This window comes from Pseudorasbora parva, chromosome 8 (genome assembly GCF_024679245.1).
Source record: "Pseudorasbora parva isolate DD20220531a chromosome 8, ASM2467924v1, whole genome shotgun sequence".
NCBI classification, from domain to species: domain Eukaryota; kingdom Metazoa; phylum Chordata; class Actinopteri; order Cypriniformes; family Gobionidae; genus Pseudorasbora; species Pseudorasbora parva.
In genome coordinates, this window is record NC_090179.1 from 24,260,562 (window position 1) to 24,277,661 (window position 17,100).

Below are 17,100 nucleotides of genomic sequence, written 5' to 3' on the forward strand. Positions count from 1 at the left end.
CGAAACATGAGTAGATGGGAACATTCCGTATGTGCTTTTACGATACACAAACCATGTTTTAATCGGTTTATCTCGTTGCGGGAGGACGCTTCTGGTATGTCGAGGACTAGCCTACGAATTCGGTTGCGCAATAGGAAGATACACCCGTTACGACGACAATAAATGAAAAGGATGGGATAGGATGAAATATCTCCTGTACATCTAGCTAATGGGTTTCTCTTTGTAATATTGCTATTTTTTCATTCTAAAATCACTGGGTATGTGAATGAGCGTTTACATCAAATTAGGCTATTGAGAATGTCTAGGCTATATGAAGACATTAGAAGTTCCTGGTTACAAGAATCGAAACCAACGTGTTTTTCACTGCCGCGAGCCTGTAGGTGGTTCTTAAATTATTGCTGTAGCCCACAGCGCTTTTTTCTTTAGACTTTGTCCATCGGTCTAGACGCAACACTTAGAGTTGCAGGAAAGTAAGAACTTGGAAATATGGCGTTTTATCAACAACAGCCGTTTTATAACCCGGTAAGTGAGTTGTTCGTTTTGTGGAAAATGTGTGTCTCTTTTTAACTTCCTTCTCTTTTTTGAGTTATTACAATGCCTATTTCAATCTACTCTGATTGTGCATGCACAAAAAGGGCAAGTTGTCACTTTTTAGTTTTTACTAGGGGTTTCTTGGTCTTTCTTTTATTAATTGAAAATTAATTGTAGGCTATATCGGCTATAAAACCTTACAATTTTGACTGCTAAGCCTACATAATTGAACATTTTCACCTTTGTTGTCCAGGACGGTCATAGACATCTAGACTTTACAGTTACACAATAGCTCTGTCACATGGGCACGTGTAGGGTACTACTTTTGCGTCCAGATCCATTCCAGCTAACCCAGAAATGAAATGGGCTACGAAAAATTCAATTTCTTTATTGATTCCAAAACGAATAGAATAAACAGCAACTAAACATCCAATGGAGAGAAACTTCCAGCTGAAATGTAGGCTATTGGACATGTTATTATTCCATAAGGGCATATTCAGACGGGAAACTTTGATTATTTAATGTATTTACATCGACACAGAGAGTCCCATTCAGTGGCCCAATCCAAGGAGGCTTGCAGGATGGGAAGAGCATTATCATAAGTGGACGCGTTTTACCGGGAGCTAACAGGTGAGCAATATGTTTAATGAAAACAACATAGTTTTCAAGGACATAAAAGAGTTTTATTCCCATTCATCTGCTAAATATTTATTAGATGCATGCAATGGATTAAATAGGCTACCTGTAACAGACCCTGCATCTCAATCAGCTCCCTAGTTCACTAGTCAGGGCACTATAGTCATTTGATTTTACAGGCAACCACAGACATTTCACAGGATGGTAGGAAATGCCGAAAAAAGTGTTATGCAGGCACAATACGCTGACAAAATCATTTCCTTGAGGAAGGGGTCAAATGTATTTCCTGGAGGACCACTGTCCAGCAGAGTTTACCATCTAATCAAGTTCTTCATGATTACTATGTTTTGGAGCTGGTTGGAGGTACAAGACAGTGGCCCCCCAGGAGCGGCGTTTGACATACCTTAAAGCAATTTTAGAACTATCAGATGATAAAGTCTTAGCAAAGCATTTATAATCATGCTTTCCTCGTTACAGTGGTTATCTCCTGTTTATCTTATTCCTCGTTTTTGTCTGGTGGTGTCCTGCAGATTTCATGTGAACCTTCAGTGTGGTTCTCATGCCGGGGCTGATGTTGCTCTGCACTTTAACCCACGCTATGAGAGCATGGGGTATGTGGTGAACAACACCTACCAGAACAGGAACTGGGGCTCAGAGGAGCGCAAGCATGAATCTCCCTTCCCCCAAGGCCAAGCATTCACCCTCCAGATCCTTGTCGCTCAGGACGCATACAAGGTACCAGATCATTTACTCTCGCACGTGCAGTTTCTAAAGCACTTATGAATTATTGGAGAGGCTTTTCCTTGATTACTTTTTTGACATCTCTCTCTAGATATCTACTAATGGGAGACACTTTGTGGATTATAGACACCGCATTCCCTTTACTCGGGTGGACACTGTCGCAGTGGAGGGAATGGTTGAGCTGAATTCTGTTGCGTTCCAGAATCCTGCCGTGAGAACAAAATGCACACAATGTCACTGCTGAACTTCCCCTAAACTAACTTCCCTTTTCATTTTTGCAGTTACTTACAAATGTGTGATTTGTAATGGAGTGACCACAAGTGTAGATCATCAGATTAACAGAAAAAAGTAACTATATATATATATAGTTTAAGGTAAAATTTATTTTTAAAGAAATTAATAATTAAATTAGCAAGGATGCATTAAATTGATCAAAAGTGACAGTAAAGTTGTTTATGTCACAAAAGATAATTTTATTTCAAATAAATACTGTTCTTTTAAACTTTGTAATCAAATCAGCACAACAGTTTTCAGCTGATAATAACAAGATTTGAGTATGGTTATGTCAGGGGTTGCTTGTATAAATCCAAGGTTGATACATGACGAGAACTCTACACAAGGGAACATAACATTAACACGAGACAAAGAAATGAGGAACACAGAAGGCTTAAAGGTTTAGTTCACCCAAAAATGACAATTCTGTCATTAATTTCTTACCCTAATGTCGTTCAACACCGTAAGACCTCCGTTCATCTTTGGAATACAAGTGAAGATATTTTTGTTGAAATCCGATGGCTCAGAAAGGCCTTGATTGACACCAATGTCATTTCCTCTCTCTAGACCAATAAGGTACTAAAGACGTCATGACAAAGCCCATCTCACTACAGTGGCTCAACAATAATTTTATCAAGCGACGAGAATAGTTTTTGTGCACAAAAAAATCAAAATAACGACTTATATAGTGATGGGCTGTTTTCAAAACAAAGTTTCGAACAGTTATGAATCAGCGTATCGATTCAGGATTCGGATCGCGTGTCAAACTGCTGAAATCAGGTGACATTGGCAAAGCGAATCAGGAATCGATCAACCGATTCATAAGCGTTCAAAGCTTCTTTTTTTAAATCGGCCCATTACTATACAAGTCGTTATTTTGTTGTTTTTTTGCACACAAAAATTATTCTTGTTTCTTCATAAAATTATTGTAGAGCCACTGTAGTGAGATGGTCTTTGTAACGACGTCTTTAGTGCCTTTAATGGGTCTTGAGATAAGAAATGACATTGTTGTCAACGAAGGCCTGTCTGAGCCATCGGATTTCAACAAAAAATATCTTAATTTGTGTTCCGAAGATGAACGGAGGTCTTACGGGTGTCGGACGACATTAGGGTAAGTAATTTTTGACAGAATTTTCATGGGTGAACTAACCCTTTAAATACACTGGCTGTGTCCAAAATCAATTTCCATACACAAAAAATGGGGCACTATTTAAGGGGACAGCCATTTGTAGTGGTGTCTAAAACCAAATTGGACGTTATCGATGCACTCCTTCCTACAATATGCTGAATAATGAGTGTACAATCAGTGGCTAGAGAATACACATAAATCACATGTTTTTTTTAAACTCCTGCTCCATTTCGTTAGACTCTGTTTGCTCTCCTTAAGCACAGGTAAGCTAAGGGAAAGGGACTCAGCCTTGGTTAAATGATTTTAATCACTCTCCAAGAGTGTCATAAGGCAGAGCAGAAGTGGAAAAGAGATCAACTCCAAGTATCACGTTAATGTTTAACTGCATGCTTAACCAGTTAACAAAAGTCAGTGAAAGAGGCCAAATCAAAATTCTTCAAATAAAAAATTAATTCATAGTTTTATTCCTCAAAATCACTGAAAATGAAAATCTTCAGAGAATGGTTTTAAGACAATTGATTCAGTGCTAAAACCCTTACCAGCCTCTTCTCTTGTTTCATCTCTGTAAACCTGTGAGAACTTAAAAAAAAAAAAAAAAAAAGGATGATAAAGTTTTGGCGATCAGGGCTTCCATTAACCCAGAAATATATAAGCCTCCCTCGATCTGTTCACCAACTGATTCACTAACTTATTTTCCTCCAGTTACCTCTGCTCATCTAAGTTGAAAGTGGGCACGTTTACATACATGTTTTTAAGCCGATTATGCCCAATAAGCCGACAATGAACATGGTCATGTAAATGCAGTTTATGTGCATTGTCAGTTTACTGGTTTGCATGTAAACGGGGAAAACTTGGGGTTACATTTGATTTGTCACAACATTTTGAGAAACAAATTCAGTGCTAAAGGGCAGTTTCTTTCATTTGAGATTAGCCAGCTTTAAATCTTATATAAATCTCATCTGTTCTTTCTGGCTTTTGATAAGATCGCAATTGGTAGGTGTTTATCTTTATTTATTATTTGGATCTAATGTGTTTATATTTTGTATCTGCCTTGTTTCTTTTAATGCTTTCTTTTTATATGCTCATTGTTTTAATCTACAGTCCTTTGGCACAACTCTTTAAATTTGCTAAAGAAATACAATTTGACTTGACTGTTATGCTGTTATATGCTAGGCCAGTAATTGTCAGTTTGTAAAGTAACACCATGCGTCTGTAACCCCTCCTTTTCGAACCGCCCACTCCAAGGGGGACTCAAACCTAGGTCCGCCAGCACCAGGTTGCAACCTGTATAGACTGAACCCGTAATACGCATGTGTTTGTCACAGTTTACACAAATCTGTGACTATCTTTGAGTCATTCAAAAATGCTGATTCATTCATAAATGAAGCAATTTACAATATCACAAGCAACATTCATTATGTGAGTGTGGTCAAAGATTTAAATGACGAAGAAATGGAAAATCAAGATTAAGGAGATAGTTAAACACCAAAATAAACAAAAATAAATAAATAAAAAATAAAACAAGCAAATGGGAACAGAGCAAACAGAGAGAAAGCTAAACTAAAACAGATCATACATATTAAAGTAATATGTCATATAAACTTTTTTTCTTCTTTGCAGCCCTATTTTCCTCCACAACCAGCCTTTCCAGTGAGTACCATAACCCTGTACCTGTGAGACGGATAAGAATATCAGCTCATAGTGTATTGTCACTATATGTGGTAAAAACTGAGATACTGCTATCTATACAAAAAAGGAGAGCTTTGCATTGACTTTTAAATGTGCTTTGCTTTAATATTTTTCTAGGGTTATATGCCACCACAAGCATGCTTTCAGGTGGGAGGAACATGTTCAAGGACATCAGTCATATTTTTTATTATTTTAGTCTTCCTGTCATAAAAAAAACCTTTGTTCCTTTCATTTACAGCCTCAATATGCTGTACCTCCAGGATGTGGGGTAAGTGTTAAAAAAATATTTCATGTGACAACTTTATGGTGATGAGTAGAGTTTAAAGTAGCTTGCTTTTGAGGGTTATACCGCTCTGGAAGAGACTACTTAACATTGAGAAATCCATGCTAAGTGGTCTCTTAATTTTTTAAAGAGCTGTATCTGTTCCCTTTTTTGATGCTCTAAAAACCGCAATGCTTTACTGGAGTTTGCAACCTTTAAAAGACCTGCAACATAATCTAAATGAAAGGTTTAAAAAAGGTTAACTGCTAATGAAAAACTACTAGAAAGACGATAAACTTGTTTTTGCACATTTGGTGTGGTTGACGAGGTTAATCTGTAAACTATGGCTCAAGAAAAAGATTAGGTCTAAATCACCTCTGCCAAATGATAGTTCACATTAACTTCACATGTAAGCATTTAAAATATAAAACAATTTAAAACTAAGTTTTATCTGGAGTTTGCAGTGCTCTTATTTGTGTTTCTGATAATAATGAATAACACCAATAAGTAGTTTTTATTTATTTGACATTATTATGTTAATCATTAGAATGTTCCATGTTAGTGTTCATTAAGGTGCCATTATTTTGATCAAGTGACATATGAGATCAAGTGACATATGAGATCACGTTGTTTGTCTTGTACAGTATTAGGAAGTGAAACTAATAATTTACTTTTCCTCTCTCCACAGTTTCCGGCATACCCATCTGCACCAACTTATGTAAGATCAGATCTCTCTATTTGGCTTTGATCTTACAAAAACCCCCAACAAAAAACAACTTGCCATTAAATTCAACAACTCTCACAAATCTTCATAAGTGTCAGGGTTTGTTGAAGGGAAAGGAGCGAGGACTCATTTTGCAGACCCTCACACCAAATGTGACATGAACATGCAGCCAATGAAAACTCATATTCTGCATGTTCACACAAAACATGACAACAGGAAAGCATGGAGCTAGTGATAAACACCAGAGGCCTGTTGCATGAAGCTAGCTGAACAAACTCAGTTTCAGAGTAGGTTTAGAGTTGACAAATCCAGATAAATCCAACCGGGTTTAATCCAGAGTTAGCAATTAAAGGGTTAGTTCAACCAAAAATGAAATTTCTTTCATTAATGACTCACCCCAATGTCGTTCGACACCCGTAAGACCTCTGTTCATCCTAGGAACACAGTTTAAGATATTTTAGATTTAGTCCAAGGCCTTTCTGTCCTTTGAATGGAAGTGAATGCCGACTTGCTGTGCATGTTCAGAAGGTAATGAAAACATTATTAAAGTAGTCCATATGTGGCATCAGTTGGTTAGTTAGACTCTTTTGAAGCATCGACAATACATTTTGGTCTAAAAATAACAAAAAATATGACTTTATTCAGCATTCTCTACCGTGTTTATTTTCAAAGCTCAAATAAAGAATCAAACGGTTGTGAATCAGCAGATTGATTCGTGATTCATATCGCCAATGTCACGTGATTTCAGCAGTTTGCCAGTTTGAAACGCGATCCGAATCTTGAATCATGACCGTTTGATTCTTTATTTGAGGAACACGGAAGAGAAGACAATGCTGAATAAATTTGTATTTTTTGTTATTTTTGGACCAAAATGTATTGTTGAAACTTCAAGAGATTCTAACTAACCAACTGATGTCACTTATGGACTACTTTAATAATGTTTTCATTACCTTCTGGAGGAGGACAGCAAGTGGGGATACACTTACATTCAAAGGACAGAAAGGCCACGGACTAAATCTAAAATATCTTAAACTGTGTCCCGAAGATGAATTGAGGTCTTACGGGTGTGGAACGACATTGGGGTGAGTCATTAATGAAAGAAATTTCATTTTTTGGGTGAACTAACCCTTTAACTTTGAAGCGCGTGCACCTGAAAGTGTGACTACTTGTCTACTTGTCAATTCATATAATAATTATACGAATATATTATATTATAATTTTAAAAATGTAATTTAAAATTAAAAGTAATTATAATTCGTATAATATAAATATAATAAATAATTAGCGCCAAAGAATGAGGAATTTTGTCTCTAACGTTTTTTTTAATTATAAACTGCTTTAATTTAGATACAGGGGGTGTGGCTTTAGTGCGTCTTTGCTTGCAGCTGATTGGTCCAGTTTGGGTTTGCTTTCTCTAACCCAGAATAAAACCTGCTCCAGAGGTTAGCCGTGTAGTGTCAGTTACCATGGTGATGAACAACGCTTAAAACCAATCCACCTTCTTGAGCCTGAAAAACAAGAGTTTGCTCAAACTAACGACAAGACAAGAGCGAATGCTCATTCAGTGCGCTCACAACAGAAGACAAAACACGAGGAGCATGAATGTCCGAATCCCAACACAAAACCGAAACCCAACCAGACCAAAGTGCTGGGATCCAAACACCACGCCCCACACAGAAAACCCACAAGGACAGAAGAGCGTGCAGCTCGAGCATGCCCAAAGCTGCGTGCTCACACAAGAAAAACAATATAGGAGTGTCAGGGCTCTGTCACAAAACCAAGAGAAAGCTAGACCGAAGTGATAGAACCCAAACACTATGACAATTCCCAGACACAAATACAAAGTTTTATACCTAAACATTTATTTTTCTTAATCACACTTTTTACCATAGCTCAAAACTGGTCTCTTTAGATTCGGAGCATCATGCTGAGTTATACGATACCCAATTTTCCCATATCAGCTATTTTGGGCGTCGGCCATTTTAAATTTGGTAAAAAATGCTATATTTTATGAAGCACCATGCCCTGAAGGTACTCATAAAGTTTTGGGGCAGCGGCACCTTGTACTCTCTTGTAATGAAACTTAATACATTCCTTGGGTCATGCCGAGAAATAGATGCCAATTTTGCCATATTTTGCTGAACTTCCTGTCCAACATCTTGTTTTTTATTAAAAACCTACTTTTTTAACCGTTTGTCTGATTTTCACCAAAATTAAAACGTCTAATATTCAGACTGCCGACAAAAAGTTAAGGATTGCGTGTTAGTAGACCAAACCGTAATTAAATATCTTAGCCACTAGAACATTGATATATATCTAGGGATTTAATTTGCATAAAAATAGAATTGTTTTCGTTGAATTGATATTACTTGACACTGTCCGCCGAATTTGTTCGAAATCACTCTCTACAAAGCAGTGCAACTGACTGAATAAATAATAAATATATTTGACTCGTGGCTAGTGCGTAAGGTAAATTGCACGCAACGTAAATTAGCACAAAACTATGCTAATATCGACTGAATGCAAGAGTACAGGTATGTGTCGATGCACATCCTCAATATTCTAAATATTTTCATCCTAAATATTCTAAAGTTATACACTCTAAAAAACTGCTGGTTTGAAAATGGACAAACCCATAAATTGGGTTGTTTAAACCCAGTGAATGGACCCATTTAAACCGAAAATGAAAAGGTCCATTTTCAACCCAACTTGGGTTGTTTTTAACCCAGCATTTTTTAGAGTGTAGTTTTTAATGAAAACCAGTGTCGTTTTAATGTAACATTTAAATAAGTATTACAGGAATCTAATTTAAGTTAATGTAATATGCTATTTTACATCCATTATCTTTATTATGACCCGTATTTAGACTGTCCCGTACAAAACTGTCATCAATGGTGGACTTCAACCTGGAAAAAACATTGTCATACACGGAGTGGTCAACCCTAATGCTAGCAGGTTAGACATCAGATGACACATATTATTTTAATTATATTGTTGTTATTGTAAGATATTATAAATCCTCTGTTCTGCTTCAGAATAACTTTTAACCTGCGCTACGGAAGTGGGATCGCACTTCACTACAATCCCCGTTTCGATGAGAAAGTGGTTGTGCGCAACACCAATCAGATGGAGAATTGGGGAACGGAGGAACGTTTCGGAGACATGCCATTTCAAAGAGGACAACCGTTTCAGGTAGGAAAATTTACATCCTTGAATATGTTGTTACATTGTTGCTATTAGTGTTAAGAGCAGTCATTGTGACTTGAAACAAATTTTACTTGTGAGTTTTGTATGTGTGTTGCAGGTTACCATCTCTTGCAATCCCCACCATTACAACGTGTTTGTCAATGGCAATCAAGCACACACTTACAAACATCGCTACACAAGACTGGGAGACATTGATATTCTGGAGATTAGCGGAGATCTGCAGCTGAGTTTAGTGCAGGTCTAACAGGGATCTATGATGTGCTAAATGTTTTGAAGGAGGTGACTGATTGTTCTGAAATAGCCTAAAGAAAAATAGATAAATGAAAACATGAACAGCACTGTGACTTTGCTGTTTTGACTGAATATAAAGCTTTTTTTTTACTGTGTGGCTTTCTGTAGCCTACTATTTCTGTATTATGGATGCTGCTATTATGTAGTAGTTGCCTGTTTCTATATAACTGTATTATTAAATCTCATCGCTCTTACTGCATGTTTAAATACAAGAACAGATAAACAGCAAATGATAGGCTAGCAAAATATTGAAATGCGTATGCCTCATATATCCGTACAATATACATCCTAACCTTTTTATAGGCATATTTATTCAAAATAGTGTTTTCCATTAGCAAGCTCGTAACCAGTGCTTCATCTTTTAAAATGCAAAAAAGTTTTTGTTTTTATGTAATTTTTTTCTTTCTTTTTTTTTCTTTTTTAAATTGTGACATTAATTAAATTGCATTATATTTCCTGTCTCTGTTAACATTATCTACATTTAACTCAAGGTGACAGTAGAGATCCATCAGAGGATCTCTGTGGCCTTATATTACTGTGAACCAGATTAATGCAGACTGATGAGACATATTTTAAAATAAAACTTAATGATTCCCAGGGTTGGTTTATTGTTTGTGGGTTTTGATATTTTAGCTGTGCATAAGTTGCAGTAGTGTATATTGTATTTTCTACATTTTATGAGGAGGAGCAACTAATCCTGTCCCATCCAGTAATGTGTTTGACAAAGCTACAGTCAAAAGCTCTGATGTTAACTAAGATGTTAATTACAACTTTAAATAAAAATATGCAGCGGTAAAAATATGCAATAAAAGTGAGTATATTTCTGTCAGGACCACTAGCGTCAAGTATGATGGATTGACTATTAGCGTACAGTTTGGATTGGCGGTATATGGTTCCATTCTAGGCAAGAACTCCCTGCGCATTCATGCAGCCTACAATAGATAAGAGCAGGGAGAGCTGCAATAACTCCCCTTAGGGTAAACAGAACAGAACCAACACGATGTATTGCAGATATCATTAATGGCGAAATACAAAATCATTCAAGAACTCAGTCTAATTCAAGGGGAATTAGAATGCCAAATCCTGACCGACAAGAGGAGGAGCTGGGGATGGAGAAGGGTACATGAGCTCTGGAGAAACATGATAGCTGCTGATAGTACTGAGAAGCTATATATATATGGGCTCTCTCTCTCTCTCTCTCTCTCTCTCTCTCTCTCTCTCTCTCTCTCTCTCTCTCTCTCTCTCTCTCTTTCTCTCTCTCTCTCGCTCTCTCTCTCTCTATATATATATATATATACAGTATATATATATATATATATATATATATATATATATATATATATATATATATATATATATATATATATATACTGGGATTTTCACGCACAACCATTTATGGGGTTTACAAAGAATGGTGTGAAAAGGGAAAAACATGTATGGAAAGGAACACCAGTATGCGGCAGTCCTGTGGGCGAAAATGCCTTGTTGATGCTAGAGGTCAGAGGAGAATGGGCCGACTGATTCAAGCTGATAGAAGAGCTACTTTGACTGAAATAACCACTCGTTACAACCGAGGTATGCAGCAAAGCATTTGTGAAGCCACAACACGCACAACCTTGAGGGGGATGAGCTACAACAGCAGAAGACCCCACCGGGTACCACTCATCTCCACTACAAATAGGAAAATTAGGCTACAATTTGCACAAGCTCACCAAAATTGGACAGTTAAATTTTGGAAAAATGTTGCCTGGTCTGATGAGTCTCGATTTCAGTTGAGACATTCAGATGGTAAAGTCAGAATTTGGTGTAAACAGAATGAGAACATGGATCCATCATGCCTTAATGCTGCTGCTGGTGGTGTAATGGTGTGGGGGATGTTTTCTTGGCACACTTTAGGCCCCTTTAGTGCCAATTGGGCATCGTTTAAATGCCACGGCCTACACGAGCATTGTTTCTGACCATGTTCATCCCTTTATGACCGCATGTACCTATCCTCTGATGGCTACTTCCAGCAGGATAATGCACCATGTCACAAAGCTTGAACAATTTCAAATTGGTTTCTTGAACATGACAATGAGTTCACTGAACTAAAATGGCCCCCACAGTCATCAGATCTCAACCCAATAGAGCATCTTTGGGATGTGGTGGAACGGGAGCTTCGTGCCCTGGATGTGCATCCCACAAATCTCCCTCAACTGCAAGACGCTATCCTATCAATATGCAATCCTATCAATTAGATTCCCATAGTCTGACGTAGTCCTCAATGGGACGGTTGCCTTGGCGAAGGGAGCAGGAGGCGAGAAACTGCTGGGTTCAGGGTTGACGGTTTGCTATTCTGTAACAGATAAGGTCCACTGGAGGCAAGCTTGCAAAACTTGTTTAAATGCAAGCTTGTTTAAATGCATCAATGTTCACATTGAACGTGACAAAAAACAAAGTCTGTGTTCTTTGGATAATCAAGCATGAAAACATATTCTGTTGTGTACCCTATATTGTTATATAGAATAGTTTATCCAAAAATGAAAATTCGTTTAAACAGTTTACTCACATCACCCTAAATCTTTAAGACTTTTGTTTCTCTTTGGAACATGAAAGAAGCATGCATGGTTGGATAGAATGACATAAGGATGAGCAAATTATGACATAATTTAAATTTTTGGGTGAACTATCCCTTTAAAAGTTAAGAGTAAAGGTTTGTGACATGAGTACAAACACAGCTCTATTCTGGGTCACCATCTCCTGCAATAAAGAGCAGTTCACTGTGATTGTCAATGGCCAGAAAGCACACACTTATAAGCATCACTTTGCTAAACTGGAGGACATTGATGTCTTTGAAGTTTATGGAGATTTACAGGTATTTGTTTGTGTGTGTGTGTGTGTGTGTGTGTGTGTGTGTGTGTGTGTGTGTGTGTGTGTGTGTGTGTGTGTGTGTGTGTGTGTGTGTGTGTGTGTGTGTGTGTGTGTGTGTGTGTGTGTGTGTGTGTGTGTGCGTGTGTGTGTAACCTAAGGATACAGGTTTATTGGAAGTACATTAGTGCGCCCAATGAGTTATCATAATCATATCCTCCAAAATATACAGTGCTGGGTAAATTGTTTGCACAATGTAGTCAGTTACTGTAATCCATTACATTATTGAAGGTAATATGATACTTTTTGATTCCTTTTGATTTAAGATAAAAAATTTAGTAGTAGGGACAATCAAATGAATTATGAATAATGTAATGCCATTGTGAGAATAACACGTAAGATACAATTAATAAAAACAATAACTGTAGTCTGATTACAAGTTTTTAAAAATGCAATTAATTTAAGTAGCCTACTTAATTTTGGGGGTTTTACACAATTTTCCAGATTACATGTACTAAATTACCCAGTACTGCTAAATATATTTCTGCATTTAAATCAAGGTGAAAGTAGAGATATACTCAGCTGGATTCATATCAGAGGATCAATGTGGCCTTTAATTATTGAGAAATGTACAGGTGCAGTAAGTGATTTTTACAGACACAGATGTCTGAACCTCCAGACAGATTTCACTGAAATATGTGTCCTAAAAAATCCCAGATAAGTTTGGAACAACATGCTATATGTCCTTGTGTTATTTCTGCAGTACATGACACTGTAAGATGAAAATCAGACAAAAATGGAAAAGGTATTGGTAGTTTTAAGCATAACTGGTAATACAACAACGCATAATTAAATTTTTTTATGTACTTCACTCAAAGTGAAGAGTAAGTATACTGTATAAAAATGTTCTGCATTATGTATGCAAATGTGTGTATGCATTATAGGCTATACCTTTATGCAGAAATACATTTAGTTTCACTGAAGTTAGCAGAATGGCTGAAATAGCTTAAACAGCATCTTTAACATCGGTTCCTCTAATGTTGTTGGGTTAAAAAAAGAAAAGAAAATGCTTGACTGACGTTGTGTGATGATTATGCACTTCTATGAAATGAAATAAATAATTTAAATAGCAACAAAAACAAAGTTCATGGTGTGTGATTTTTTTTGAAGCAAATTAACAAATAATTTATAAGGGATTTCTAATCAGAAACTAAAAATACTTCCAATTAAAAGTTATTTTCAGGCAATAAAAAGTGTTTGGGATGCAAGGGACATTTACCAAATATCAGAAAGAGAAATGCAGAAAATTATATTAAAATCATGTTATTCCTTAAAATGGATTCATGATCAGGCAATATACACAACATAGCACTCTAGACGAGTCTTTAAAAATACATATATTGTTCAAAAGTTGTTTTGTTCAAAAAATATTTCATACGCCCTCTGGTGATTGTAAGTAGTATAGGCTAACTATAAAAATAGCTGCTGCTTTCTGTTGACGCACTATTTAGATTCATCTCAAGGTGGCAGTAGAGGTCTGCTTACATTTCTCATTAACGGCTTCCAGCCTTAGACAATTCTTTCTGTCTTTTTTTCCCACACAATTAAACATTGTTTTAATAATTTAGGGGAAGCTTTTATCCAGCGATACAGAACAAGAGATTCTTCTTAAAAATAGGAAATAAACGAGAAGTACATAAAAGGTTTCAGGTATCGTTCAGAATTATAAAAGCTAGAACAGTGAGGTATATGAATGAACAGTGAAATAGATTAGATGTTTTTTTATTTAATTTAATGGTCTGTCTCTTATTTTAAACTAAAGAAAATGGTAATCTGATTCTTAAACTTGAATATACATACAGTACAGCATTGATAATTGTATGAATTTGTATGAAATCATGTTTTAAAATTGCAGACAAACAAATGTTTCAAAATGTCAAAAATTCTCCAAGATAATTGTTCATTGTTATTAATGAATTTGAAGAAACTTTGGTTTATTAGTCTATGTCAAGGATAACACGCATTAATATGTATTGGTTCAATGACAAATAAAGTACAAATAACAAATGACAAATAAAAAAAATAGTTTTTTTAAGCCTACAAATCTTTTTAATGTGTTTTGAGTCATGAACAATGTGAAACAATTTCAGTTTTGAAATAAAATTTCAAAATTGTTATTATTAATATTATATTATTATTATTATTTTACTGTTTTTATGTCAGCTGGTACAAATAGTTTAGAACTGTAATTGTAGGCTACCATCTGACATGAAAAATGTACAAACCCACCCTTGAAAGGAGCTGTTTTTGCAGTAGCCTATTTGAGAAAGATACAAACCTTTAAACTCTGCCAAAGGGATCATTTGTGATCATCTGGATGATGCATTATTTTGTTTACTGTTATTAAAAAAATGTCATGTTTGCAGACAGTTGTCCCACCCTGACATTTGACAATACAAATTACTGGTTACTAAGTTTCTTTTAATTATCTCAACACCTTTAATTTAAATCTACCAACTCTACCTACATTTATAAAATGTGTTTATATAATAGGTTTCAAGCCTAAAATTATGCCATAATATTTATTTTTGTTTTATTATAGCTCATTTGTTCGGACAGTTGCGCCATGTTGGGGGTTGAAGATAACAAAACAACATAATATGCATTATTTAAATGTACTAGAATTTAATTCAAACTAAATAGGTTTTATAGACTAAAGTAATATCGGTCATGAATTTATCAAATTATTTTAAAAGGAAATAATGCATTTGTAAATAAAAATATGCACGTTATGTCAGAGATCCTAATAGACAAATCACAAGAGTAGGCCTACTTTCTTTTACTGAAAGTATTTACCAGAAAACACCTATCAAACTGTATTAGTTGATAAGATACTGTGATAGATAGATAGATAGATAGATAGATAGATAGATAGATAGATAGATAGATAGATAGATAGATAGATAGATAGATAGATAGATAGATAGATAGATAGATAGATAGATAGATAGATAGATAGATAGATAGATAGATAGATAGATAGATAGATAGATAGATAGATAGAGAAACCTTATCCTTCTTGTAATGGTCCAGTTCTTCAGTAACATTTGTGCGCATGCGCAGCCCCCGAGAACGCTAGGGAGAGAGAGGAGGATTCAAACTTCCGGTGGTGTGTCATGGCGGCGTGGTGGAGTATGCTTGAAGTGAAAAACTAAACCAAACCCCCCTCCTCCCTCCACCTCCTCCTATATTCTCCTCCTTAATTAATTTGCGGAGCGGTTTAGGGGGTATTTGGTGCACCCGGGGCGATTCGGGAGCAGGAATCGCGATCGCAAAAGTGATTGATAGGAGACATAGCGGCGCGCGCATCCGCCTGAGCATGGCGGCGCACAAGCCCGTGGAATGGGTCCAGGCCATCATTAATAGATTCGACGAACAGGTAAAGAAAACACTAGTGTGGGATTGGTCGTTTAAAGACCAAAAAGCGAGCATGCAAACGATGAAATGCTTGGTGCATATGCATGCATAGGCGTTGTTTGTGTTGAAGATGTGTGGTTGGTTGTTTTGGGCTTGCACTGGCCAAATACAATACGTGAATGTCTTGATTCAGGCCTGACGTGTTGCATTTGGCCAGCAAAAGCCACATTTTGGGTAGTAGGGTCGTGATTGATTTGATGAATGTTCAGCCGAGTCGCTCGCGCGCACTGGCTATATATAAACAAAAGGAATCAGACTCCCTCCGTGCGTGTTGACATACAGAGAGATGAGATTGCATAGCTAGAGCAGCTCTACAGGAACCAACAGTCCTGTTCACGCAAACACGTTTAAATCAAATTTAAACACAATAATAATGTCAGTTGTCAATGCTTTGTTTTTGAAACTTGTCTGGAACTTTAAGACTGTGTTGAATGCGGAATAACTCGTGTGAAGGGACATTTGACAGCACACTGTTCTTGACAGGTAGCCTACTTGAGCATTAGTAATTTATCATGGATTTAATACGATTGTCTGGGGATTCTGCTACATATAATCTTAAAGGTGTGCTCTTTTATTAATAATCTGATTTTACTAATCAAATTTTGACAGAAATAAACAGCAATTTTGTAGAAGAGGCTTTAAAGATGCACACTCGCGTGATTTGAAGGCTCCGGTCTTATCAGTCTTCTAGACTTAATATTTTGCTCTGCTATTGGGACAATTAAGAGAATTAAATTAATTGTTCATACTAAATATCTGGAATATTTAAGCTGCGTTTAGTGTTTTGATGTGCATCCTCTGACCCTATTCAAAACAGTTGTGTTTTGTTCAGGCCCTTGTGTACTAGTGTGTTTTTTAAATTGTATTGAATGTGCACTTCAACTTCAAATCTTAAAAATATATATTTTTTAAAACACAATTGAAGACGACAATATGATATTAATGCAATTAAAGGCCAGTGTACTTAAAAGAGCACACTTTCCTTATTTCATTTCTTAACACACTTGGTGCGTTTTTAAGTAATGCCAAATTAAAGGTTTTATCATAGTTCTCATAGTTATCATTACATCATAGTTTTAATAATAATAATCTTTTGTCATGCAAAAGACACTTATTTTACAATTATTTTGATGTTGACCAACATACTAAAATGCATGTACTATTTTAATTTTAAATGTATTGCTATTCAATAATACATTTAAAATAAATCTATTTTGAATGTACTAAATTGCAACATCATCATTACAAATATATTTAAATGCATGACAGTTTCAATAGAAAAATTGTTCAACT

General features: G+C 36.1%; 2 protein-coding genes across 3 annotated transcripts in view; both read left to right on the forward strand.

The window, feature by feature from the left end:
• On the forward strand, positions 1 to 10,082 carry LOC137084307 (galectin-9-like). Its single transcript, XM_067450475.1, has 11 exons — positions 1 to 522; positions 1,073 to 1,161; positions 1,698 to 1,902; positions 2,000 to 2,119; positions 4,931 to 4,960; positions 5,117 to 5,146; positions 5,238 to 5,267; positions 5,950 to 5,979; positions 8,852 to 8,940; positions 9,021 to 9,177; positions 9,290 to 10,082. Exons 1-11 carry the CDS (start codon positions 487 to 489, stop codon positions 9,434 to 9,436), a joined length of 963 nt encoding a protein of 320 aa, XP_067306576.1. The 5' UTR covers positions 1 to 486; the 3' UTR covers positions 9,437 to 10,082.
• A 5,402-nt stretch (positions 10,083 to 15,484) lies between these two features.
• nf1a (neurofibromin 1a) overlaps positions 15,485 to 17,100 on the forward strand; it is a 98,564-nt gene continuing 96,948 nt past the window's right edge. For both annotated transcript variants that reach the window (XM_067450476.1, XM_067450477.1), the window contains exon 1: positions 15,485 to 15,769. In XM_067450476.1, the coding sequence (XP_067306577.1) occupies positions 15,710 to 15,769 (60 nt within the window). In that variant the 5' untranslated portion in view covers positions 15,485 to 15,709. The remainder of the gene's footprint in view (positions 15,770 to 17,100) is intronic.

What these genes read in the sequence shown, in the direction of transcription:
- LOC137084307 (XM_067450475.1), top strand. Translation starts at nt 487, where the DNA reads ATGGCGTTTTATCAACAACAGCCGTTTTATAACCCG. An exon ending in GTCAACCCTAATGCTAGCAG is followed by an intron (nt 8,941 to 9,020) that starts GTTAGACATCAG and finishes GTTCTGCTTCAG; the next exon opens with AATAACTTTTAACCTGCGCT. An exon ending in AAAGAGGACAACCGTTTCAG is followed by an intron (nt 9,178 to 9,289) that starts GTAGGAAAATTT and finishes TGTGTGTTGCAG; the next exon opens with GTTACCATCTCTTGCAATCC.